General features: G+C 53.0%; 1 protein-coding gene across 1 annotated transcript; it reads right to left on the reverse strand.

The window, feature by feature from the left end:
• Positions 1-731: 731 nt before the first annotated feature.
• TMEM120A (transmembrane protein 120A) lies at positions 732-18069 on the reverse strand. Its single transcript, XM_032789693.2, has 12 exons — positions 17898-18069; positions 9681-9799; positions 9084-9200; positions 7660-7719; positions 6922-7017; positions 5488-5577; positions 5010-5075; positions 4666-4727; positions 4119-4211; positions 3103-3167; positions 2581-2649; positions 732-2075 (listed from the first exon to the last, which is right to left on the reverse strand). Exons 3-12 carry the CDS (start codon positions 9110-9112, stop codon positions 1962-1964), a joined length of 744 nt encoding a protein of 247 aa, XP_032645584.2. The 5' UTR covers positions 9113-9200; positions 9681-9799; positions 17898-18069; the 3' UTR covers positions 732-1961.
• Positions 18070-24424: the final 6355 nt, after the last annotated feature.

Below are 24424 nucleotides of genomic sequence, written 5' to 3' on the forward strand. Positions count from 1 at the left end.
GGTCTGTCACACCTCCCCTTGCGGCACAGCCAGCCCCCCTGAATTTGAACTGAGGCAATTTCTCACTTCATTTGCTGACTTTAGGCCTCTCTCCTTCCCTCTAGCCCCACCTCTGTTCATTCCCAGGCAGGCCCAGAGCTCCGCTCTTTCCAAACAGGCTTCCAGGGGAGAGTTGATGGAAAACAACCGTCACATGTTCAGCAGTATGATTAACACTAACTTCCCCTGGCAGAAGGAGAGGTGGGCTGGCACCAAGGCAGGTTCTGGTACAGCTGTGCTGCTGCTTGAGGTGCAACTGCCACAAGTGCAGACCCACCTGGGCTAGCTTGAACACTAGCAGGGAAGTGGCAGCTGCACAAATGCCAGGTATGTTTTCACTAAAAGGGATAAACCAGAGCCAGCTCTGTTTCCAGTACAGAGCAAGGACCTAGCCCCCCTTCCTCAGCTGGAAGTCAGGCTCTGCTGCAGGTACTAGCTCAGGCCTGTGCAGCTCCCTCCCTGTTACTGTCAGGAATATCCTGCCTGCTGCAAGCAGCTAGTGGAGGGGAGGACAAACTGCTCCTGCTAGTTAAGAGCCTCACTACAACACTTACCCCCTGCCAAGTTATCCCTCAGCAGCAGAGCTCAGGGCCCAGGCAGTGAGAATGGACTCTTCTCCCCCACCCCAGCCCTCTTCCTTCCATCAAAACATCCCACCAGTGGATTAAGAGAGGTGGGGTCAGAGACAGCTCTGTCATGGGAAGGGATCGCCCCTTCCTCCCTTTATTATGGGTGAGCTTCCTGTCAAAGGAGGCACAGACATTAATATAGGTACGACAGCTCCCTCCGTGACACATCTTCCCCTGCACCAAAGCTCAGTAACTACTCAGACTTCCCCCAGCAGCTCACAAGCCAGCCAAGCACAGCTGCTCCAGTGAGGAGAGAGGGAACCTGCTGGCTAGGAAGTCAGAGCTCAAATCCCCAAGCTACTTTCTAGCACCAGCTACACACACTGCTTCTTTTATGGTTTTTGGCATCTCTTCCCTCCCTCTGCTTCTGCTCCCCAATGAATTGATCTGGGGGGAGGCTGGGACATTAGGCTGCCCCAGAGTCCCCTTCAAGCATCCTGCTGGAGCAGAGGCTGCGTAGTAGCCCCAGGGTATGTCTACTGTAGCAAAGCGGTCAGAATACTTTTAAAGCATGCATTTCCATCATGAGAAGGAGATTTGCACAAGTCAGGCCTTGGGAATCCACACCCATGATGGGGCTGGGAGAGTCTTGCTCCCCCCAGCAGCCGGTTCTCCCAGCCGGAGTGCTTCCAGCAGGGACTCAGCAGCAAATAAGCAAGGAGCCTCTTTCCATGCAATGGGCTGGGTTCCTAAGTGGGAGTTGCTGCTGAGACAAGGGGCAAACAGCTCAGCATTATCCATGGGGAGGGGAGCTTGGAATAAGCCCAGCTGGCCCCACTGGAGGGTTCAGAGCAGAAGCCAGGTAAGAGGCTTTGCTCCACCAGCTGTCATGGGCAATTCCATGCTCTGGGTGCTTGGTGCTAGCTGCTGTTCATGGTAGTGCTTTGGCCTGACCCCCAAGGAAGGGGTCACATTAACATCTGAGTATCTGCCCTAGTCCCCCCACTTCTGGAGCAAAGGGAGGGGAATGCCCTGGGGGGCAGAGTGGGATGACTACCTGGCTGGCCACGGTGCCCTCTGGGGAGATTACAGCAGGTGCACAGCAGCGTTTTCTGGGGCCAGGATTGGGAGGGAGCCTCGCCCCAGGCAGGTGCATCAGACTTCAGCAGCTTGGTTTACTGGATCACACACATTCCCCAGAGCTCAGCACCAAGTCAGGTCGCCGTGGGCCTGCCCCTGAGGAACGGGCACACGTCAAAGGGTGGGAAGTGTCGGACAGCACAGTCTGGAGTGTGGCTAGGAGACCGGAGGGGGAGCCCTCCTCCCGCTCAGTCTCAGCATCAGCTCCTCTTCTCACTTGGCCTTAGCATCTTGGTTCCGGTTCTGGAATTTCTGCTGGACGACCCGCAGGGTGGTGGTGAAGTTCCCCGCGAAGAGCACGAAGAAGGGGAGTGCGCACATGAGAACCTGAGAATGACGGGAGACACTAGAATGAACCTACCCCCAGGAGCCCGAGAGGCTGTATTGGGCCACAGCCCATCAGTCACCCTCCAGCTGTGTCACTTCCCAGCAGCCAGACTCAGACCTCACTGCTGCATGTAGACGTATTCCTGCCTCAGCGCAGGGGGAGGGACTAGACCTGAGCTCTCTGCCTTTGGTGGGGGGGCACAGGTGGGCCCTTCCCCCCTGGTCTGACACCCTCACAGCCTGCACATTCAGCAGCAGGGAATGAAGGAGGAGAAATTGCCAGAGGCTGCGATCCTTACACAGCAGACTGGACACTCACTCACTCACTCACTCACTCTCCTCCTCCCCCCCTCCCCGACCTCCCTCTCCCAAGCACTCAAGCTGCTGCCAGGAGGACAAGGCCTGGCAGCAAGTGGGAGGTGGGAGCATCATCTCACTTCATGCTCCGCTCCACTCCACCCCACCCCTCCCTCCAGGATACTGTTTGTCCAAGCCGCTCGCTCACCTGCCACTCCTTGCACTGCGGATGTCTGGCCAGACGGAAGAGGGTGACCGCATTGTAAAGCTGCCAGAACTGAAGGAGACACGGGGTTAAGGGGGAGTTTTCATGGAGACTCATGTAAGGAGGTCCCCAGCAAACCCAGCCCAGCCAGTGCCATGGGCCTTGCCACCTGCTACCCAAATACCCAGCCTGAGGCCCCTCAGCAGCTCTGCCTCTGAAAAGCCCAACTCACAAGGCAAGAGCAGGTGTTGCTCAGCAGAGATGCTGATTTAAGTATTTAAGGGGCCTTGTTTTATGCACACCTCTATCAGGAGGAGCCGTCCAGACTCTAGCTCCCCAGCTTCCTGCACCTCCCAGGCACTCTGCTCGCATAAACGCTGCCTAGACTCTCCCCTCCACAGGCACCTGGGTGGTAGCTCCCCCGCCCTGTCATCCGTCTCCAAGGCTGCGAGCGAGCACCACAAAATCCATTCGAATCCCTGCGGGCACAGCCCCCGTGCCACAGGGCAGACAGCGTGGACTCACCTGGCCAAAGAAGAGGAACGGCAGCAAGAAAGTGAGGCCCCTCCACATCCACGACTGGAAGCCCTCTGCAGAGACGGGACATATGAAGGGGGCCTTAGAACTCAGTGCAGCAGGGGGGTTCTGGGCCATACCGCTGTGAATACGGGGCTGGATTCAGCCATGTAGCCTTGGACACAGAAGGGACGCAGACATCAGGGACAACCCTGGTGTCCTAAAGGATCCCACAGCTCCAAGAGAGGCCTTTGCTCCCAGGTGGCTGGCCAGGCAGGGCTGCCCGCTGTAGGAGATTGGGTGAGCAGCAGCCTTGAGAGCCAGGGAGGAGTGCTGGAAAGCAAGCAGGGGTGCATGTGGCATGCTGGGGGTTAACTGGAGGGCTGGTAAAAAAAATTTCTATCCACAAGAAAACTAGATTGCAGAAAATTTTATAAGGAACCAAAATCTTCCCACTCCAGTTGGTGCCAGTGCCTCATGGGAGTTATAGTTCAGATGCTCTGCACTCCCTTTCTCCTCTAGGGGCTGGGACCTCTGGCTGGACTACATCTCCCCTGATGCACAACTAACCGGCACAACCCCTGATGCGTGCCCTCCCGGCACTCAGAGGGGAGAAGCAGTGCGCTGCAGGAGCTGCAGTCCAGCCGGGGCGCGACCAAGCCAGGTACCCTAGAGACATGCCCAGTGGCCCCAAGGGAGATAGGCATTGGTGGGATGACCCAGCCCATGCCCTGCCGTAATGCCAGCAAGGGGAACACCAACCATGCAACTGGCCCCGAGTGAACTGAGCTTCAGGGAGAGAGCAGCGGGGCTGCTCTGGCCCCCGGATGCCCGACTATCTCCACTGAGTTTGGGGATGGGCCAAGCTGCCCCACGGGCATGAAGTCAGGCTCAGGGCCTGATCGTTTCCAAGCCAGTGTCTCTGCTGCTACGCCAGCCAGCCAAGTGGTAGATTGCAGCTTCTGCCAGGGCAGACTGCGGTGGGGTCTGTTTTGACTTTGGCCATGGGCAGGGAGACAACTTACCCACAGTGAGATCCATGTTGTGCCTCTCCCCCAGCGCCCTCAGCCGGTACAGGCACCCGCTCTGATAGTAATACTGGAGGAACTGCACAAAGCCTGCAAGGAGAGGACAGCTTCAGGACGGAGATTCCTGCACAACTGCCAGCGTGCGATCCACTGGCCTGCAGTGTTTCCCCGCTCACCGGGCCCTCCCAGCTCCGAGCACAGTGCCATATGCAGGCCAGGCCAGTGCTCTGTCACTGCTTCCCGAGACTGCAGCTTCGCACAGCACTAGGGAGGAGAAACCATCTCATGGCTACTGGGGATCTTGCCAGTCCATCAAAGAATCCCCCTGTAAGCGCTGTGGACCCAGAGGGCACGGCTGAAACAGGCGAGGGACGCAGCCGCCAGCTTAGAGTCCTGTGGCACCTTATAAACTGACAGACATATTGGAGCATGAGCTTTCGTGGGTGAATACCCACTTCGTCGGAGCTTGTGGCTCTGGAGGCTCCTGCTGGGTTTCCAAAGCCCATCACCCAGGCTCGCTCCCCGCCCACACAGGGACACTCACTCTGATACATGGAGAAGGAGAGGAACTGGTTTCGGAACATCTGGTACATGAGCCCATCCGGCCTGTGAGAGAATAGACAGTGGGAGACGCTCAGGGCACCGTCCTGCTCCATGGGTTTTATTTGTGAGTGTCCCAAAGCCCTGGGTGATGTCAGAGATTCCCTGGCTACTCCCTTTGAGGCCCCCAGGGCTGCAGGGACCCAATTTAGGAGGAGGCTGGCACGAGTCCACCCAGGTGAAATCTGTCGTCTAACATCCTCACAACCCAACTGCAAGCCAGGGAGGAGAGGACAGGAAAGCAGGATGATGTGGGATCCCCAGCAACGGGCAGAGATGGAGACTCACCATGTCAGCATGACGCCTGAGAGGAAGGTAGAGACGTAGTGATGGAAAACCCACCAGCCTTTGATTCTGGGGGAGCAGAGAAGAGGGAGCCAGAATTAGACATCCACACAGGTGGGGCTAGGCTGGCCCTCCAACCAAGGAAGACAGGCCAGCAGCTCCCCAGTGCTCACAAGGAGTGAGAGGAAAACGGCCAGGGCAGATGCTCAGCTGGCACCATGGCACAAAGCAGGGACTGCAGTAATCAGCGAGCAGCTGTTGGGTCTCCTCCTATAGCCCCTCCCTAGACACTGCCGACCCTCCCCGGGAGCGTGTCACAATACTGAGCAAGCTGCTCCCCCAGTTAGCAGAGGCGACCTTGAGTGGGGGGCTCCCCTGGAGCTCAGGGCAGCTCTGGGAGCAGAGGCTAATGCAGCAGGTCGGGGGCGGTCTGCTCAGCCTGGGCAAGGCTGTGGCAGTGGGAGGGCGGGGCCCTGCTCACCTGGACCCGTTGGTGATTAGGATGCACTCGCGGATGGTGAGGGTGCAGTAGTACCAGACGAGCAGGAAGTTAAAGACAGCGTCTGTCACCCTGTCACACAAAGCGGACGGTGAAGAGGGCGAGCAGAGCAGGGCCTTTGCAGCTCCCCCAGGAACCAGGCAGAGCTCACTGCAGGGCAGCTCTGAATGTCCCCCTGCAGGAGCGTTCGGCCTCAGTGCTGCTTCCCCTTCAGCCCATGTGTAGAGCAACCGATTGGGCTGAGGGTCTGGCCCATGAAGCAGCTTTCTACTACCATAGAACTGCTGGGAACAGCCACCCTAGCACCGCGGGGAGGAAGGGATGCAATGCAATGCAAGCACTCTGGTGCATTCTCACTGCTGCTGGGAGGCAAGCTCTGGGATAGCCTCTAGGGGCATGGCATGGGGGGGCTCATGACAGGTGAAGCCTGCCCAGCCTGCGGAAATAAGGGCAGGGAACGTAAGAGAGTGGCATTGAAACAACCTAAACCATGAAGCAACCTATCCTGCTCACGTAAGGTCAAGCTCTTTGGGAAGGATGTGAAAACAATGGCATGGCTCTGGAATAAAGACAGGAGCACACTCCTGAGAAGCCAGGGGTCTGACCGCACCCCTAAATGGACATTTCCAAGTCTGCTGTTATTTCAGCAGGGGCCTCCAGCTCTGGTCTCAGTCAAGAGCTGCTCCAGCCACATGGAGAGGGGTGGAAGCCTCTTGTATAGAAACCCAGATGCTGAGACAGGTACAGCAACACTGAGCGGCCACGATGTGTGCGCAGAGAAGGGTCACCGGCTGTTTGGAGAGTCCTGATCCCCAAGCCAGTTATAGACCATAAGCCTTTGGCGCAGTCCAGTCATGCTGCCCCTTGGATGCTACATTCCTCATCCCTTCAATGAGATAGAAATTTACTGCAGGACAGGCCCCAGGAAAATCCCACCCTACTGCGGGGGGGAGAGGAGGGGGCAACTTGTGGAGAAGCCTTGTTCGGCACCTGGACTGCTCACCCAGGTGGGTACCATTCCCCCTGGCCGGCTAGCCTCAACCACATCAGAACCCAGTGGGCTAGCAGCAGCCATGCTGCACACCTGCAAACCGGATCCAAGCTGGTGAGACATGATCAGCTCAGTCCACTATCCAGGGTCCCATCTTCAGCCCACCAGGAGAACGTTTCAGCTCAAGATCTGGTTACCTCCAGCAATCCTATCATAGCCTCACAGTCCTTGAAGGATCCTAATAGAGGCACCAGTCTGCAGTTTCGTTCCCAGAAGTCAGAAGCTATTCAACCCAACACCTTCCACGCAGATCCCATGCATCTCACCTCAGCAGTGTTAGCAGACCCTGGTTTCAGCCCAGGAGATGGTCTCTCATCAGGCTGCCCACATGGCTGGGTCAGCATCTTGCTGCGCTACAGACTCACCTGGAGTTGAGAAGGAACCTGCAGGAGAAGGAGATGATGAGCAGGATGATGGTGAGGTAGAGCTTGAACTTCTCGTACTCATCTTTGTAAGCAAACCTGCAGGGAAGCACAGCGAAGGGTCATGGTGTACAGAGAATAATCCCAAAGTCTTCAGGCAACCTTCAGTGGACAAGGGCCATCTCCAAGCGGGTAAACCTGAGAGACTCTGCGGCCGTACCAGCTTGGACCATGAGCTACTGGGTTTTAGACAGGAGACCCAAGATGCTGTAGGAAAGAGTGCTGGGGCTATTGGTTGAGCAAGTCGTGGATGATGTCCCAACATGGCATTAGGGGCTCTGTGCTGCCAGAGGCTCCGCCTGCCCTTAGACCAGCCCCAATCCACCAACCCTAACTGGGAGGGAAGAACGCCACCTACTGAACCACTAACAAGCCTGTGTTTTCCTGGTAGGTCTCCTATCAAGGCTTGACCTAAAGACCCCGGCCAGAGGCAGGACAGTTGCAAGAACATGCAAGAGAAGGTCAGGTGTCAGAGATTAACTCTAGGGAAGGGAGGGTCCTAAACCCAGCCCTGGGGAGGGTCAATGTGACGATCAGTCTGCCAGTGGAAGAGGGTCTCTGCGGATGTTGAGATTGGGAAGAGTTTGGCAAGGGTCAGTGCCAGATATGCCGGCAGAAGACGACCTGCCTCTCCAAGAGTAAAGGGAATTCTACTGCCCTTGGACAGCAGAGGGGCATTACTTAGCCTGCTTGCTGAGTAGAGTCACATTCACGTTCCCAAGCACCAGACTCAGGTACAACCTAAACAAGAATGGAAGGAGAAGTGAGAACATACGCAGGAGGCATACAGCACCTCCACTGCCCACGGGGGCAGGGGCCAGCTGCACCGCTGTGACGGTGGCAGTACTTGAGATTGAAAGGGCTCCTGCTCCATGGCTAACGTGTAGCTATCTCACACACATCGTATGGGCTTCAACACCCATGCTTTGCTACGCTCACGCTCTACTGCGCAGACGTACGTAGCCTCATTCGTTCATCTGTTGGTCCCTTTGCGGGAACACCGGCTGGGACAGGCACCCATCCTTCCATTTGTCAATGACGCAAACGCAGCTCTGTCACTAACACAGTGGAAGGCGGCTTCTGCCCAAGGCTGCCTCGGGCACCTGCAGCAGTCGAGAGAAGTATGGCCAAGCGCAGAACCTGTGCCCCCTAGGACCTCCCCACCAATGCTCACGAGGGTCCCCGGACAGTGGGTAGCATTTGCTGGGGACGAGAACTCTGGACCAAAGAGGGGCCACCACTGTCACAACCAAGTAAATGGCAGGAGGATTTAGGAAAGTCACTAATGGCAGCCATTAGCACGAGTAGGGTTCCCGTCTCCATACCCCACATGGCACATCAGGCAAAATATGGGGCAGTTCCCGCCCCGGGACTGGGATGGGTGCTCTCGCTCTGCCAGCCTGCAGAGTAACTGCTGTTAAGCAAGGAGCCTTCCATTCAGCACATTACTGATGCTGTGCGGGGGAACCAGAAACATAGGCAGACCTGTGCTCTGCTGCCTGGTAACACACCCAAAACATCCTGTATGGGACCTTAACTCCACCCCCGGCTTTCACCTTCACCTGATACTAGGCAGCACTTGCCACTGTTCACCCCCCTTTACTGCATTAATGAGAGATTGTTACACTAGAATAAATATCTGTTCAAACACTGCACTAATGGGCCTCTTGCCCAGCCAGCAGGAGGTCAGGCTGCTGGCCATGGGGCAACACCAGTGCAAGCTGGAGAGCGAGCTTCATGTCCAAAGACACTGCTGCTCCAAGGAGCCAGTCCCAGGGGTTATACTCTGCTCTGAATTGGCACTCATTGTGCCAAGGCCCCTACCCTAATCTGTCTCTGGCTGGTCACTGCAAGATTCTCCCAAGCCCAGTGGAAATGGGCTCTTGGAATTTGAATCAGGAGGATGGGGATTGAAAAGAAGTGATGAGAAATGAACTAGCACCAGCTGTGTATCAGGTCTTTCACTGACATCCTGCCAGAGTCAAAGCTGATCGAGTCTGGGCAGTGTTTGCCTGGTAACCCAAGCAATCTCTGGTAACTGCTGCATAGAAGTCAATAGCTTCAGTCCTTTTACTGCTGGCTAAGACCCCGGAATGACTTCTTACCCATTCTTCTTTGGCAAATACGCCTCCATTTCAAAGAAGATGCTCTGCCTCTCTTTGATGAGGCTCTGGATCTCCCGGATGGACTCTTCGTGTTCGGCAGTTATGGAGGACTTGCAGCTAGGGAAAGGAACGTGACTCGGTCTGACAAGAAGGATCAGCAGCTATTGCTGCACGACATTGTCCCACTGCAGGACAGCAGGAACCGAGAGATTAAATCAGAACTAACAGGGGGATGAAACCTGGGAGCTAATCCCTGGGTCTGCCCCGTAGTTTCAGAATGGGACCTAGGCTATGAGGCAGCAGGGTGGAAACCAGCAAGAACGAGCAACTACCACTTTTCTAAGCCCAGGAAGTCAGCACAGGGGGCTGATGTCTAACGTGGGCAGAGGATGAAGGAACTACTGGAAAAAGGAAAGGAGGGTATATGAGAAGCAATAGCTCCTTCATCCTACCCCACCCCTGTGGTTCACCCACCGCAAACCATTCCTCCCCTGATTAGCACTCCATGGTGTAGGAACGCTGCTCACTAGGCTCCCACACTCCCTTTGACCAGGACTCCGCAAGGATCTCCTTATGTTGCCCCACGTAGCTCCTTACTTTTTGAAGGCGAGAGACAGCTCCTTCAGCTGCTTCTTCTGCCGTGCAATGGAACTGGAGATCCCATCCTGCAGCTTGGTTAGTTCTTCCAGCTTCTGCTTGTACAGCTTATGGGCCTCCTGGCAGTGGAAAGGACAGACCACGGGTGAGCCCAGGTGCCTCAGCTGGGAGCCCATTTAATCTCTGGGAGGCTGGGCTGGGGATTTGATAAGAGGAACAGGAGGCAGGACCTTTTGAGAACTACCCCCAGCTTCACTGCTGACTCGTGGCATCCGCTTGGGAAGTGTATTTGCCCCTCCAGATGGCGTTGGTACTCCCACCTCAGGAGGGGCCTGGGAAACTCACTGGGTAAATGCTTTGAGACCGGAGAAGTGGGGTTTGCTTCCCTGGCCTGATGCAGCCTCTACAAGCAGTGGTAGGTGAGCCCAGAGCAAAAAGTCCTACCTCCACACGCCGTGCAGTTCCCAAACTGGGATTCAGCCTCCATTAGAGACTGGTTCTCATGCACACCCATAGGGGGCGCTGTTTGGCTGGAATAAGCTTGCCCATTGCGCCTCACCATGCTGAAAGGGGAACAAATGGCTGGCAAGAAGCCACCTCTCGCTGAAACCTAGACTAGGCCTCAGACCTTGGCTTCCCTTCCCAGCATGGCACTGACCTGCTGGGTGACCTACGGCATCTCCCTCCCGCACCGCCGTTTCAGACAGACAACTGGGCTTCCAGACCCCAGGAGCCAGAAGGGACGAGCTGGCTCAGCATTCCCCAGCAGCCTCCCATCCGGACCAAGAGGAAGTTCGCTCAGCAGGGACCTGACTGCGACTGAGGGGAAGCTGCTGAACTAAAAGCCGGCCTAGAGACCAGGCATGCGGGAAGAGCCCAGCATCCAGCTTCCAACAGTGGCAGGTGGTTCAGGGGAAGGTGTCCCTGTAACACCAACTGGTCCAGTACCGTGTTGACTAACATGGCCTGGGGGAGGAAGGAGCCCCTGCCTTCCCCTAGCTGGTGATCAGGGGTGATGCTCTGCAGCATGGCACTGATTGTCTTTGAGATGCTGCCCTGCCTTGCGTAGGTGCCGGTCTCATTTTAGGTTTGGAAAATCAGTGGTAGCCTTTGCCACGTCAACGCTCACCTTCTCCTCAAAGCCTGCTGAGAGATGCTACGTTTGACATTGATGAACAATTCAGAATAGCTACAGAATTAAAGCCTAGCTCACAATTAGGCTTATAATGGCCTGTCAGTTGCAGATCTAGAATCCCAAGCTCTTCTACAGCTTTTATCAGCAGCTCTCAAAACACTTTAGGAAGTAGGTCAGTATCATTACCCTCATTTACAGCTTGAGAAACCGAGGCACACAGTGGTGCAATGACTTGACCAAGGTCACCCAGCAGGTCAGTGGCAGAAACGAAGTCTGATCCCTAGCCCAGTGTTCTAGCCACTCCCTTTTTAATTACTTTTATCTGTGTCCTGCAGCAGGGAGTCCCGCAGGTTAGTTCTACATGGCTAAAAACAATTCTCCATCCAATTTAAATTTGCTACCTTTTAATCTGCACATTGTGGTGCAAGCAGACCAGTTTGAGTGCACTGTTATCTCGCAAGTTGCTCCTTAAATGGCATGTTCTTTACCCCACTGTTTGTAGCAAGGAAGAGGAAGGAACTCAATCTGTTAAGATGTTAGATTAGCCCTTTACCCACTTTTCACAGATTGGCCAGATCATGAGCAAAATGAGGATAGGTTTCGCAGGAGCAGGTCGCTTTCCCAAGAACGAGACTGTCTCTTCTATTCCAAGGGTGAGGGAAGAGAGCAGATTACATCGCTTCTCACGCTGCCTCTTCAACCCTTCACACAGCAACTCTGGTACATTTCACTTAACCTTTATGGGCAAGATGAAGTTTTTCCTCCAGGTCTCTGCACCAGGCTCCCCTCCGTTCCCACTCCCCACACCTAATTGTGGGTCAGCACCAGGAGAGCAGAGTAGATGGAGTTGATTTAATGTGGGATCCAAGACAGTAAAGAGAGTTTAAGGAGTTTTTCACCAAGTGATCTGTCTCTCTTAACTGAGCCCTGCTTCACTGAGCCTTCTCCAGGATGGGAGATATCCAGGGGGTTAAATAAAGCAGGGTCTCAGAAAGTTCTGAGAGACAGATGGTAGCTTGCCACACACCCCGTCCCTCTCCCCGCAGTGACTGGGAGGCATCTTGCTCCAGAATAGACTAAGGGCTTGTCTACAGCAGGCTGCAGGTGTGGGATTTGCAGAGCGTTCTAAAGCAGTCCTAACGCAAACCTGCTGCCATTTAGTTCCCACCAGCAGAACCTACACCAGGCAGTTAGAGCGCTCTACCAGTCACACCCCTGCCACACTGTGTGGACAAGGGATTGAAATGTCAGTGCTCGCCAGGGCAGCAGCGACTCTGCACAGGAGAAGGAGCAGGAAGGTTTCTCATTGACAGGCCGTGGGAATCAGTGGATGGGAGGCGTAGTTCTGAGTCTGGGTAGCAGCTCAGCACAGGGAGAGGCACACACATGTGCTTGGTAAATCAGAAGGGCCTCAACCAAGCAGGGGGCTTGGAGTCCAGCACCTCTTGAGATGCCAGTGGAATGAGTTGGCTGGTGTCACTCAGGTGCCCCTATTTGCCCCAATCAAGAGGCCATCAGGCAGTTTGTGCTCGAGAGTCCCTGGTCCTGGAATGCTGGGGGGTAGGCCAGAGGTGAATTGCTGTAACCACGCAAGAAAGTTTGCAACAGTTCATTCCTGGCCGTAACCTGTGCCAAGCAATATAGCCACCCTGATTTCTGGAGAGCTTCTCTGAGCAACTTCCTTCCCCCTAGGCTCTGGCAGCGAGCCTCCAAATGGGAATATGAACAACCAATGGGGCTGGAAAACCCCCCACTCTATGACTAACTTCTGGAGAACTCCCATGTGCTCTGCTGGGGGTGTGTTAGTGGGACCTGGCCACTACACTCAGAAGTTAGAAGCAGCTGTGAAAGCCTTGGCAGGAGCCAGTACAAGTGAACAAAGTACTTGGCAAGAACCGCAGTTCTTCAAAGCAGATGCATCAGCAGCTGGACATCCAGGAAAAACTGACAGTACCAGAGAGAGCTGTTTCTGAGCCAGGACACCCGCAGCTTTCCTGACTTCCCGAGACGGTATTACACAGGGGAATGCAAAAACCCTTCACTGACACCTAGTGTGGCCCCATGCTGCAATTCCATTCACGGCCCCTCCCCCAGGCTGAGTGTCTTCCTAGAGCAGTGCTTTTCAAATTTTTTTTCTGGCGAGCCAGTTAAAGAAAACTGTTGATGCCCACAACCCAACAGAGCTGGGGATGAGGGGTTTGGGTTGTGGAAGGGGCTCAGGGCTGGGATGAGGGGTTTGGGATGCAGGAGGGGGCTCGGTTTGAGAGGGCTCAGGGCTAGGGCTGGGGTGCGGGAGGGGGTCAAGACTCTGGGTGCAGGCTCTGGAGTGGGGCTGGGGATAAGGGGTTTGGGGTGCAGAAAGGGGCTCTGGGTTTGAGGGGGGTCTTAGGGCTGGGGCAGGAGATTGGGGCACAGGCTTACCTTGGGTGGCTCCCGTTCAACAGGGGTGCTAAGGCAGGCTTCCTACCTGTCCTGGTACTGCGGACCACGCTGCACCCCAGAAGCAGCCAGCAGCAGGTCCGGCTCCTAGGCAGAGGTATGCAAGCAGCTCTCGCACACAGGCACCACCACCCCCAGTTCCCACTGGCCAGTTCCCGGCTAATGGGAGCGCAGAGCAAGTGCTTGGGGAGGGGGCAGTATGCAGAGCCCTGTGGCCCACCCACCTAGGAGTCGGACCTGCTGCTGGCTGCTCCAAGGGTGCAGCGTGGTGTCAGAACAGGTAGGGACTAGCCTGCTTTAGCCAGGCAGCACCACTGATGGGACTTTTAATGGCCTGGTCAGTGGTGCTGACCAGAGCTGCCATGAACCAGTGCCTTACATTCTGCGACCCAGTACTGGGTTGTGACCCGCAGTTTGAAAACCACTGTCCTAGAGTGTAACCCCTTCCCTAGGCCGCAGCAACGGATGCCCAGCCTGTAATCATGGCCCTGATAGGGGTTAGTCATTTGTGGTCACAGCTCCAGAACAAGTCGAGTCCTGGTGTAATAAAGTACAGCTCCGCTGACGACAGCTCTGACTTTAGCCCTGTGCGCCCCGCCAGGGACCGGGAACATTGGGCAATCTGTGGTAAGGTTCACTGCACTTTGTACTGGGGATTCCTAGCAGGAGGCACAACGTCTATCTCCTCCGTGTACTCGCAGCAGAAGCAAACTTTTACTGTCACTAATTGCAACTATTAAAGGGGCAGGATAGTCCCAGGGGTTAGGGCACTAGCTAGAACTTAGGAAGCTCAGGTTCAGTTCCCCGCTATGCCACAGACTTGTGTGTGGCCTTGGGCAAGTCACTTAGTCTTGCTGTGCCTCAGTTTCCCATGTGTGATGTAGTACTTCTCTACCTCACAGGGGTGCTGAAGATTAAATATTATGAGGTACTCAGATGCTAGAGCGACAGGGGCCAAATAGGGACCTAAAATAGATAGAACTGTGTCATAAATATGCCATTTCATCTACTATTTGGTAGAACATATCTGCTACTAGCTGTAAGGCAAGGAAATTGTATCTCATTTCGCATAGAACACACTGACTTACCCCAGGACACACAGGTAGCCCACAGCTGAGCTGAAACCCCACCCAGGTCTCCCGAATCCTCGTCTAGTGTTCTTATACCACATCCCTCCTGTAGAGCACAGTGCTACATGTGTCACACAAAGCGGCTTTATTGTTCTAGGGTGGGATTTCTAAAAGCAGGACATGTTGCTCTGTCACTGAGATGACTTTGAGAAGCCCTCCTTGAATCTGATCTCTTTCTAGTCTTAATAAATCTTATTCTGTCAAGGCCACTAGAGTGACTGATTAGGAATTTCACAGACTATCCCAAGAGGGAAAAAGCCATCAGCTTCTGAGAGGAGCCAGTGAAGAAAGGTTGTCCTGAGTATACGCTACACCCATGGTCTCCATCAAAAGGACATGGATAGAGGAATCTTCTCCCATGAAATATGTCACTGGTAGGTCTCCAATCTAAGTGACACAGCAACCACCCAAGTACTATGGACAAGAACCAAGTGGAGAGGAGGGGAGTTAAGGTGACATGTATTCATACAGTGTAGATCACAAAATGCTTTGGAGAACAACGTACAAGACAGTATGTGTAATATAAGTCACACCAGGCAGTGGGACAAACACACTGTAGTGTATTCACTCCATAGTGAACACGTTAAAGCATTCAATCATTTATCGAAAGGAAAACAGTCACGAGGCAGGCGCCTACCAGTAAAACAGATGCATCTTTGAACCTGTCCACAGACAACAGCCTTCCGAAAGAGACCTTAAAATGAGGCTGTTTCCTTTCCAGCTGCAGCCACACATGATGTAAATCCCAAACAGCTCAGCCCAAAAAGACATGGGGCTTCCCCAGCCAATGAGACTGTTTAGTCCTGGTTGTCAAGGACACCACTAACCAGTATGTGCCAATGCAGGAGAGACAATAAAGGAAGCATGAACAGGGATGGGGAAGATCACCCAGCACTCCACTGATCACTGACTGACAAAGCATAGGTGAGGGAAACTGATGGCCAAACACGGTAGACTCAGTTACTGAATGAGAAGCTCAGCAGCAATTAAATCCTCCTGCTTCTCATAGACAGGGATACAACATGGGGGCTGAACGGCTCTCTGCTATTTCACCTCTATTAATTTTTTCTTCTCCCCTTGCCTGAGATCACACCTCCAGTGGGTGTTTTGACAACAGATTATAAGTCACAGAGTCATAATTCACTCAGCGGCCAATGGAGGCAGAGTAAGGACATCGCTGGAGCAGCAGCATTACACTTCCATTAAAGGTCACCACTCCCCTCACCCCCTGCCATGGCATTAATAAAGTCAAGATCAAAATTCCCTCCAGACTAGAAGCTTGGCTGGGCACAGCAGGACCATTTCTCACTATGCATCTGTATAGTCCCCAGCACAGCAGAGCCCTGATCCCGATGGGTGACTGAGGTAGAATGATTAATATTCGATATGAAAATAAATGAGAATAGAGGCTCCAAATGGCCACTCTTGCAAGTCTTGAATATCTGCTTTCCACCAGAGATTACAGATTGTTATATTAAGACATTTCTTTTGCAAATATTTGGATCTGTTGTGGCAAGAACCTTTGGCAACATATAAAATAATGGAGACGAGAGATATTCCAAAACCAGTGGCTACTTGTGTATCACATCCACCCTGAACAATGTGGGACTGGATGAATGGCTCTCCCAAGGCAGTGCCAGCCTGTAGCGACTGCCTGTTGAGGGGACTGTACGGTGCCGGGAACTATCCTATGAAACCGTTAATTGTTGGTGATCTGGTTGCCTTACTGCCTCTGCCCCTACACAGCCCAACGGTTGTGATCAGTGGAACCGCTGGAGTCCCCTGGGACTCAAACAGGACGAGGGTGCCAGTACAGTATTTTTAGTGAAGGGTCCTCAACTCCAAGACGTATGTCCCCCTCTGTCCACCAGAGCTTGGGTGTACCACCCTTCTGGGCACAGTGCAAGGGTCAGCCTTCTGCAGGGATGTAGGGCACAGTTGAGACGCTGTGGGTGGCAGCACAATCGCTGGGTTCACAGGTCATAGAATATCAGGGTTGGAAGGGACCTCAGGAGGTCATTTAGTCCAATTCCCTGCTCAAAGCAGGACCATTCCCCAGCTAAATCCCCATTTCTCTAAATGGCCCCCGCAAGGACTGAACTCACAACCCTGGGTTTAACCGACCAATGCTCAAACCATTAAGCTATCCCTCCCCTCTAGAAAGGTTCTTGGCAGGCAAGTCACATCTTGTGTCCCATGTATGGGTCAGGGATCAGTTATTAGTGTCTTACCCAGACGGTAAGTTTGAAGGTTTGTGAAGCCCTCAGAGCTTAGAGAGGATGTTGGGTTCACTGCTGGGGCCCCGTGGCTGCTTCCCACGTGCACCTGCCCCATGCCAGGGAGAGGCCACACTCTGGTCTCCTCACCCCCCCGCTGGGCCTGCAGCGTGGAGCCCAGCGCTGGGTCCTCCCAGCCCATCACTGACAGTGGCGGGGGGCAGGCCTGGAGACAGGTAGCCTGCGGCCACCCCAGACAGAGGCAAAAGACTCTCCCTCAGCACCGCACCAGGACACTCGGGAGGGGGACGGGGGAGGTAGCTAAAAAACCAGGTCTGAGTCTGAAGGAGGCGAGACATTATCCAGCCCCTGTGGGCCAGTGCATTGCCTCCCAGCCCCCACAACTTCATTGCACATACAGCCCCCCGGCGCCCATAGCTCCCCATGCCTGGGCTGGGAGCTGTGAGGGGCAGGTGTAACCAGGGCGGCCCTGCCCGTCTCGCCCCGTCCAGCAAGCCCCCGCACACCTGTGCTGCATGGGGCAGGTACCCGGGGAGTTGGGGTACCTGCGCCCCGCAGGTCCCTGCATCCCAGAACGGTTGCCCCCGCCCCCTGCAGGTAGGCTCTAGTGCCTGCCCGTCCCCCACTAGTCTCCCGGCAACCGGCCCTTGCCCCCCTTCTCGGAACCTACCTGGCCCTCCCCCCAATAGCTCCCCGGCAAGCCCCGCCCTCCCCGACCTACCTGCCCTCCCCCCATAGCTCCCCGCAAGCCCCCGCCCCCTGGTACCCGTGCCCCCGTCCCATAGCTCCCCCAGCAAAGCCCCCCGCCCCGGCACCTGCCCCCTCCCATAGCTCCCCGGCAAGCCCCCGCCCCCGGTTACCTGCCCCTTCTCTAATATCTCTCCCGGCAAGCCCCCCGCCCCCGGGTACCTCCCTCTCCCATAGCTCATCCCAGCAAGCCCTCGCCCCCAGGTACCTACCTGCCCCCTCCCCCCATACTCCCCGGCAACGCCCTGCCGGCCCCCTGGAACCTACCTTGCCCCCCCCATAGCTCCCGGCAAGCCCCCGCCCCCCGCATGCCCTGCCACATAGCTCCCGGGCAAGCCCCGCCCCCGGCTCCTGCCCTCCCCCACATAGCTCCCCGGCAAGCCCCCGCCCCGGTACCTGCCCCTCCCATAGCTCCCGGCAAGCCCCCCACCAGTACCTGGCTCCCCCCCCATAGCTCCCCGGCATAAGCCCCCCCCCAGACCCTGGCTCCCCCCCAATAGCTCCCCGGCAAGCCCCGCCCTCTTGGTACCTGCACGTGCTGGATACCCGTCCTGCAGTCCTCCCAGTCCCAGACACTCGCTGACCGTAGGCCCGGAGGCTCATGCCCAGGGATGAGGGGGCGCCCACAACCAGCAGCGCCCGCTCCCGCTCTCAGCGCCTCCGCGCTCAGGGGCACTTTCCGGGGCCCGCCCCCGACCAATCGTCACGGGGGCGCGGCCGGCGCCCGTCCGACGTCACAACAATCGGCGGCTCGGCACTTGGGCGTGCTTTCGAACGCCACGCGGCTGGGGGGGGGAGCGGGCAAGTTTGCGGCAGCAACCTGCCCGGGGAAGGAGGGGGCGAGTGGACGAGTGGGGAGCAGCCCAGGGGGTGGGGTGGGGGTGGGGTAGGTGGGGAGGGAACCTGGGGGAGCAGCGCGGGGAGGTGGCGACCTGGGAGAGCAGCCTGGAGGGTGGTGCTGGGGGTCGTGGTGTTGGGGGAGTGACCTGGGGGAGCAGCCCCGGGAGGTGGCGACCGGGGGGCGGGGAACCTGGGGGAGCAGCCCGGGGGTGGTGTTGGGGGCGTGACCTGGGGGAGCAGCCCCGGGAGGTGAGCAGCCCAGGGGGGGTGATCTGGGGGAGCAGCCCGGGGGTGTGGTGTTGGGGGGGTGACCTGGGGGAGCAGCCCTGGAGGTGGTGTTGGGGGAGGTGACTGGGCAGCCTGGGGGGTGGCGTTGGTGGGGGGGACCTGGGGGAGTAGCCTGGATGGGGGCGTATCTATGGGGGATATTTCCTTCCTTTCCCTTATGGTCAGTCCCAGATTTTCTCACTGGCAGTTCAATGGGAAGTCTCATCAGTTCTAATCAGTCTGAAGTGATCAATGCTGATAAGTCTGAATTTGAAAAACACAACTGACACAGGTCTCAGGCTGCAGGTGGTTGGCCTCTGATTTCACATCCCAGACGGCATCTCCAGCCGCACAGTGCCCCTAACTTGGGCTTTGGCATAGTACAGAAGCAGACAGTACGCAGCACCGCAGAAGCAACCTCTTTGTAGTATCTTGGGTTTTCCTTTCTACTTGTTCCTGTGAAGTACTAGCCCGGCCTGACCTTGGGAGACCCCATGAGAGCAAACCCCATAGTGCATTGACTACTCTTAAGTACTGTCCTTAAAATAAACACATATTATAAAAAAGACAAATAACCTCCCTATGAATCCAACTGATGAAACCTGAGTTCTACTCCTCCTCATTTAGAGACCGCAAGGCACCAGTTTAACAGTAGACTTTGTAGCTCCAACTGTTAAAAGATCTTCCTGATTTTTGACTGAAAGTTGCCGTGACCCATCCATAAAAGATTTGCCTTGTATTGAACAGTAATACAATCTGTGAGGCACAAGGGGTGGTGGGGTATTCATAGCTAGGGCCAGACCCAAAGTATGCTGAAACCAGTGGAAATCTTCCCATTGATCTCAATGGGCTTTGGCCTGGTCCCTTATACCACACTTATCGCCAGTGTCTGAGGCCCAGATCCTCAGATGTATTCAAGCACCTAACTCCCATCAATTTCAAAATCAACAAAATCATCATCACTTTATAGGTCACATGTGGTCTATATTTCCCCTCTTCCTCTGAGCCTGCTGGGGATTTTTGTATTCCTCCTCCATCATCTGCCTTCTTTCCTTTCCCTGTTGTTTTCCTTGTGGCTGTGGTTATATCCTCAATACTGTGAAGTCCATCTTCAGCCCCACTCCCCCTACGTGTTATTTTGATGTTCTTGTTAGATTAGAGTTATATTTTTTAATGTGAGGAAATTGTTCAGATCTCTGTGCAGTGTTTGGGAGGATCTTGGATGTTCTTTCCTTGCGTATTTTCCTCGTAGGGTGCTAACTTCGACTGTTTTGCCTTTCATTGTAAATCAGCACGTGCCTTCGGTATTGCATACAGTGCTCACTTCTGGAAATCCTTCTGGAGGGACACTGGAATCAGTAATTTGAGATACTAATGCAAAAAGACTTAAGAATATTCAAAGGAGTCTAAGAGAGTTAGGCATCCAAACGCCATTGAAATACAATGAGAGATGAGTGTCTAACTCCGTGGGGTCCCTTTGAAAATCCAGTCTATACATTTGCTCCATGGCAAATTGGAAGACTGCACAAGCCTTGTGGCCCTTTAAGGAAAGGAAAGAATTGTAAGTCCTTTATTGAGAAGTGCCACCAAGTGGTTAGCACTTGGAACTGAATATCAGGAAGCCTGAGTCCTAGGCCTGGTCTACACTACGCGTTTAAATCGATTTAAAGAGTGTTAAATCGATTTAATGCTGTACCCGTCCACACTACAACGCCCTGTATATCTATTTTTAGAAACCATTAAGGGAGGCGATTGACTCAGTCCAAGTGAGTTCAATCCAATTTTGCTTTTGCGTTGCGCCCCCGGCGATTTCAGCAACAGGGCACTTCATGTAGCAGCGGACAGTACAGAGGGCGGAGAGATAACCGTCATTCCATTGCAGTTTTCTCCGGCAAGTAGACGGTACAGAACGACCGCGGTACCATCTCTGCTCATCATTGGTAAAAGCAAGTGAATGCTTGCTTGTGTAGCGCTGGAGTATCGCGTCTCTCGCCGCGCATCCAGTAACATACGGTGCCGGAAAAAAAAAAAGCTGAATGTGCCTCCCATGGTTGCCGTGCATATGGCATCTGCCAGGGGCAATCCAGGGAAAACTGGCTGCCGAAAGGATTGTCAGCTGATGTTTTAGTCCCGGAGGAGGAATGACTGACGACATTTATCCAGAACCACCGCCGACAATAATGATTCAACCAGAATTCCAAGGGGCGGGGGAGGACTGCGGGAAAAAACTATGGGATAGCTATGGAAGAGCTACCCACAAGCAACGCCTTCAGAAATCGATGTTAGCCTCGACCATGGCACGCAACAACCGCCGAATTACTAGAATGCTAGTGTGGCCGCATTGAAACGAATTGTATAATATCAGTTTTATAAAAACTGATTTAGCTAATTCAATTTAGTCCCGTATGTAGAACGTGTGCCTTAGGTTCCACCTGTCACTGAGGGTAAATAACACAATTAAACCCTCCGCAGGCTGGCCTGTGTTCAGCTGTACTGGGCTTGCTCAGGCTGTGGATCTGGAAACTGTTCTGTAGAGCTCTGCGCGCTAGTGAGGTGGTAGGGTCCCAGAGCTCAAGCTCCAGCCTGTGAACCCGAATGTCTACATTGCAGTTAAACAGCCCTGCAGCCCAACGCTGTGAGTCCAAGTCAGCTGACATACTGCAGTTGTTTGAGCCATACCCTCACTCACAGTGTGACTTAACAAGTAACAACACTCTGTTGCTTTGCTTCCCCTATGCAAAATGATGTTAGATGGAGTATCCACCTATAAATTGCTTTTGAAATCCTGGGAAGAAGGCAGATTGCCTTCAGCTGTTGTGAACTGGCATAATTCCCTGGAGTCAATGGAGTTCTGCTGATACAATCAGCTGAAGATTCTGGACCATTAAGGCCAACATAAGTACAATAATCATTTCTTTTAAAAAATGGTCATTCTGAAGCCAATGTTACAAAACTGATAGACCAATAGATCTCACTGCAGTGTAAAAGACATTAGAACAGAAAAATTTACCTCTGATTGCAAATTACAGCCACTGCTGTTTTTAGTTCTGGTCATCCAATTTCCACAAAGCATACACATTTCAGCACTCAGCAGTAGTTAGTTGTCTAAATTCATTAGCAGAATGTTCAAGGTTGAGTAATTCTGTCCTAGGCTAGAGTTATTGAGGCTGTAAATGTTTTTGGTGCAATCTGTCAAAAAACCTTTTGAAGGTTCAGCTCTAGGATGAAGATTTAAAATGAAGGACATACTATAACTGTTAGGGTAGTGGGTCAATATTTGGTGTAGGCCTACTGTCATAACGTAGATATAAGGTAAAGGCGTTAAGTTTCTTTTACCCTGGAAAGGGTAACCAACACCTGTTGACCAGAGGATCCAATCAGAGAATGGATTGTTTAAAGTCAGGCGGCGGAATTTGATACTCGGGGTCTTCCTTGTTTTCTCGGCTTGAGTAACAAGGTTTCCTCCTAACTCCTTCTTTATCTCCAATATTATACCAAAAGTCTTGGAAGTGGACAAAGGAAAACAAAGTGAATTCGGCTGGTGAGTGAGCTTTGTGGTGTATGAAACAGATGTGGGAGGGCTGGGTCGTGGTTGCTTCCTCGGGCTGTGAGCGAACAAGCTCTTCTGATTCCAATCTCCTTCTCATTTCTTACTAAGGCGGAAGTAAGTACCAGACGGAACAAAGTAAAATCGGCTATGATATCTTTGCTTTGTACTTACTGTGTGTGATGTAGTCTATTTAATTGCTTTTTTTTAAATCAGGACTGGGGTATTCAGATTCTTAAGTAGGAGCCTGTATAATCGTTTATGCAAGTTATTAGTCTTGTTAAATTGTCTCTTTTCTATATAAAGCTTTCTTTTTTTCAAAAACTTGTTAGATAGTTCTGTCTAGTAAGGCAGAGAAGTGAAACCTCTGTATCATGGTACCTGTTCTCCCTCACGGGAAGGAGGCACGGGGAAAGCAAAGCCAAGCTGTTTGGTATTTGCATCTCAATTGTCCTGAGAGTTAGAGAACGCTGTATCTCTTGGCGAAGCCAGAAAACCGGTTTCTTGATACTCGGCAGGCTAGACCAAGAGCCAAGCCTTGGGAAGGGGAGGCGGGGAAAGGGGTTGTTCTCCCCTGCTTTTAGCATCCAAGGATTTGGAATCTGGGGTGTCCCACCATAGGGAGGGTTGGGGACACCGAAGAGGAAAGGGGATCAGCCCTATCAATTCCTGTCTGGTGGCAGGCCTAATCAGATCTAAGCTGGAGATTAAGCTGGGGAGAGATTTCATGCCGAGTACCTTATTATTTGAACTCTAATTTCAAATTGAGGATTAATACTTGACACCTAGCTAAACATTTTCCTATAAGCTCTTATACTCTGTGCTAATTGTGTTGGAATTTTACAATGTTATAAGGCGGATAGTATGTACTGAGCTTCATCATCATCATCATTCATGTTCCCATTACACCTTCTGGTGTTTAGGCAGCAATGAGCTCCTCCACTTCCTGTGCTGCCTTCTGGCAAGGCTTTCATGGGTTCTCCCAGCTGCTGCCCAGCGTTTTTTCAGCTCTGGGCTTCCACGCTCTTTGCCGAGTTGTTTTCAGGTGGCCTTGTTTTCGCTTTGCCTTCAGGTGTTCCATTCTTATTGCATCTGTGATGGAATCAGCTTGGTTTAGGACTTTAATTTGGCTTTAATATAATGTGACTGGAGCATCAACAGAACTTCAAAGAAGTCTGACTGCTTGCCAATATGACGGATGCAAGTAGAGGCAAGGCTGGAAGAGCCTGGGTCCAAATTAAATCAATGGAGATACATGTGTGTTGTGAAGGCATAACTTCCATCTTGATATTTGGACTGTACATCTGAGAGAATGGATTTGTAATGGATGAATTCCTGAACTGTTTGAAATTTCTGTATCACATATTTATCTGTTGAAACTGTGGTCTGGGTATACCTATGACCATTGGCAAGGGTAGAGATCCATGGACGGGTTTTCAATGATTGCTGCTTCCCGGCATGCCCCTACTGGCTTTAATGGGAGCTGCAGATGCTCAGCACTTTGATAATCTTGCCCGCAATTGTCCTATGCCAACAGAAGTTGACAATTAAACCAAAATGAGCCAAATCTGAAGTCGGTTACTCCATGCACAAACCCCACTGGCTGTTCAGCAAATTTGCTCCCGAATTAAGGGATGGCATCCCAAATGATGGCCCAAATGATGTAAAATAACTATGTGAACATGAAAACCAATCCTAAAGTTCAGATGATTATATTATTCTTATTATTTACAGCAACCAATTCTAGGTCAAACCTTACCAAAACAGTACAGTCCCAAGTTAAACTGTGGGTCACAGAGGGAAAGGCTTCTTTGCCTGTGATGTTCTCCTTGCTGTCTGTCAGTAAGGTGGTCAGAGATATCTGTGATCGCTGACCCATAAGAAATTTGGCTTTCCCAGGCTGACAGCTGTTGCACCAAAGCCCACGGTTTTGGTCTCATGTTTGTTTTGCATTTCGAATGTATTTCCAAAGCCCTCTACAAACACAAGTAAAGACAGGGAAGAATGGACTCAGGAACTTTGCTTCCTTTGTATTTGTCCAGATTTACAATTACCTCTAAGGTCTTTGACCATGATTAATTATTTGCATTTCCTTAGTATCTAGGGATCTTCACTCATGGCCCAGGACCCTACGTGTGTCACTGAACAATACAAAACCAGAAATAAACCAATTGGGATCTGAGTTAGAGAAAGAAAAGACTCAGTTATTCAAGATTTTGAAACCTTCCATTTTTCTTGGTAATACACCAGTTAGACCGCTTGAAAGTAAGAAGTACCAAGGGCAACTGTCTGAGGGGAAGTAGTATAATGATATGGAGCCTTCTCCAGTCCATAAAGATCTATTGGCTTGAGTCCAGCTCAGTAATGATCAAAATTCATGGATCATCTCTCTCTGTGGGTTT

Source organism: Chelonoidis abingdonii, chromosome 20, assembly GCF_003597395.2.
Source record: "Chelonoidis abingdonii isolate Lonesome George chromosome 20, CheloAbing_2.0, whole genome shotgun sequence".
Taxonomy (NCBI): domain Eukaryota; kingdom Metazoa; phylum Chordata; order Testudines; family Testudinidae; genus Chelonoidis; species Chelonoidis abingdonii.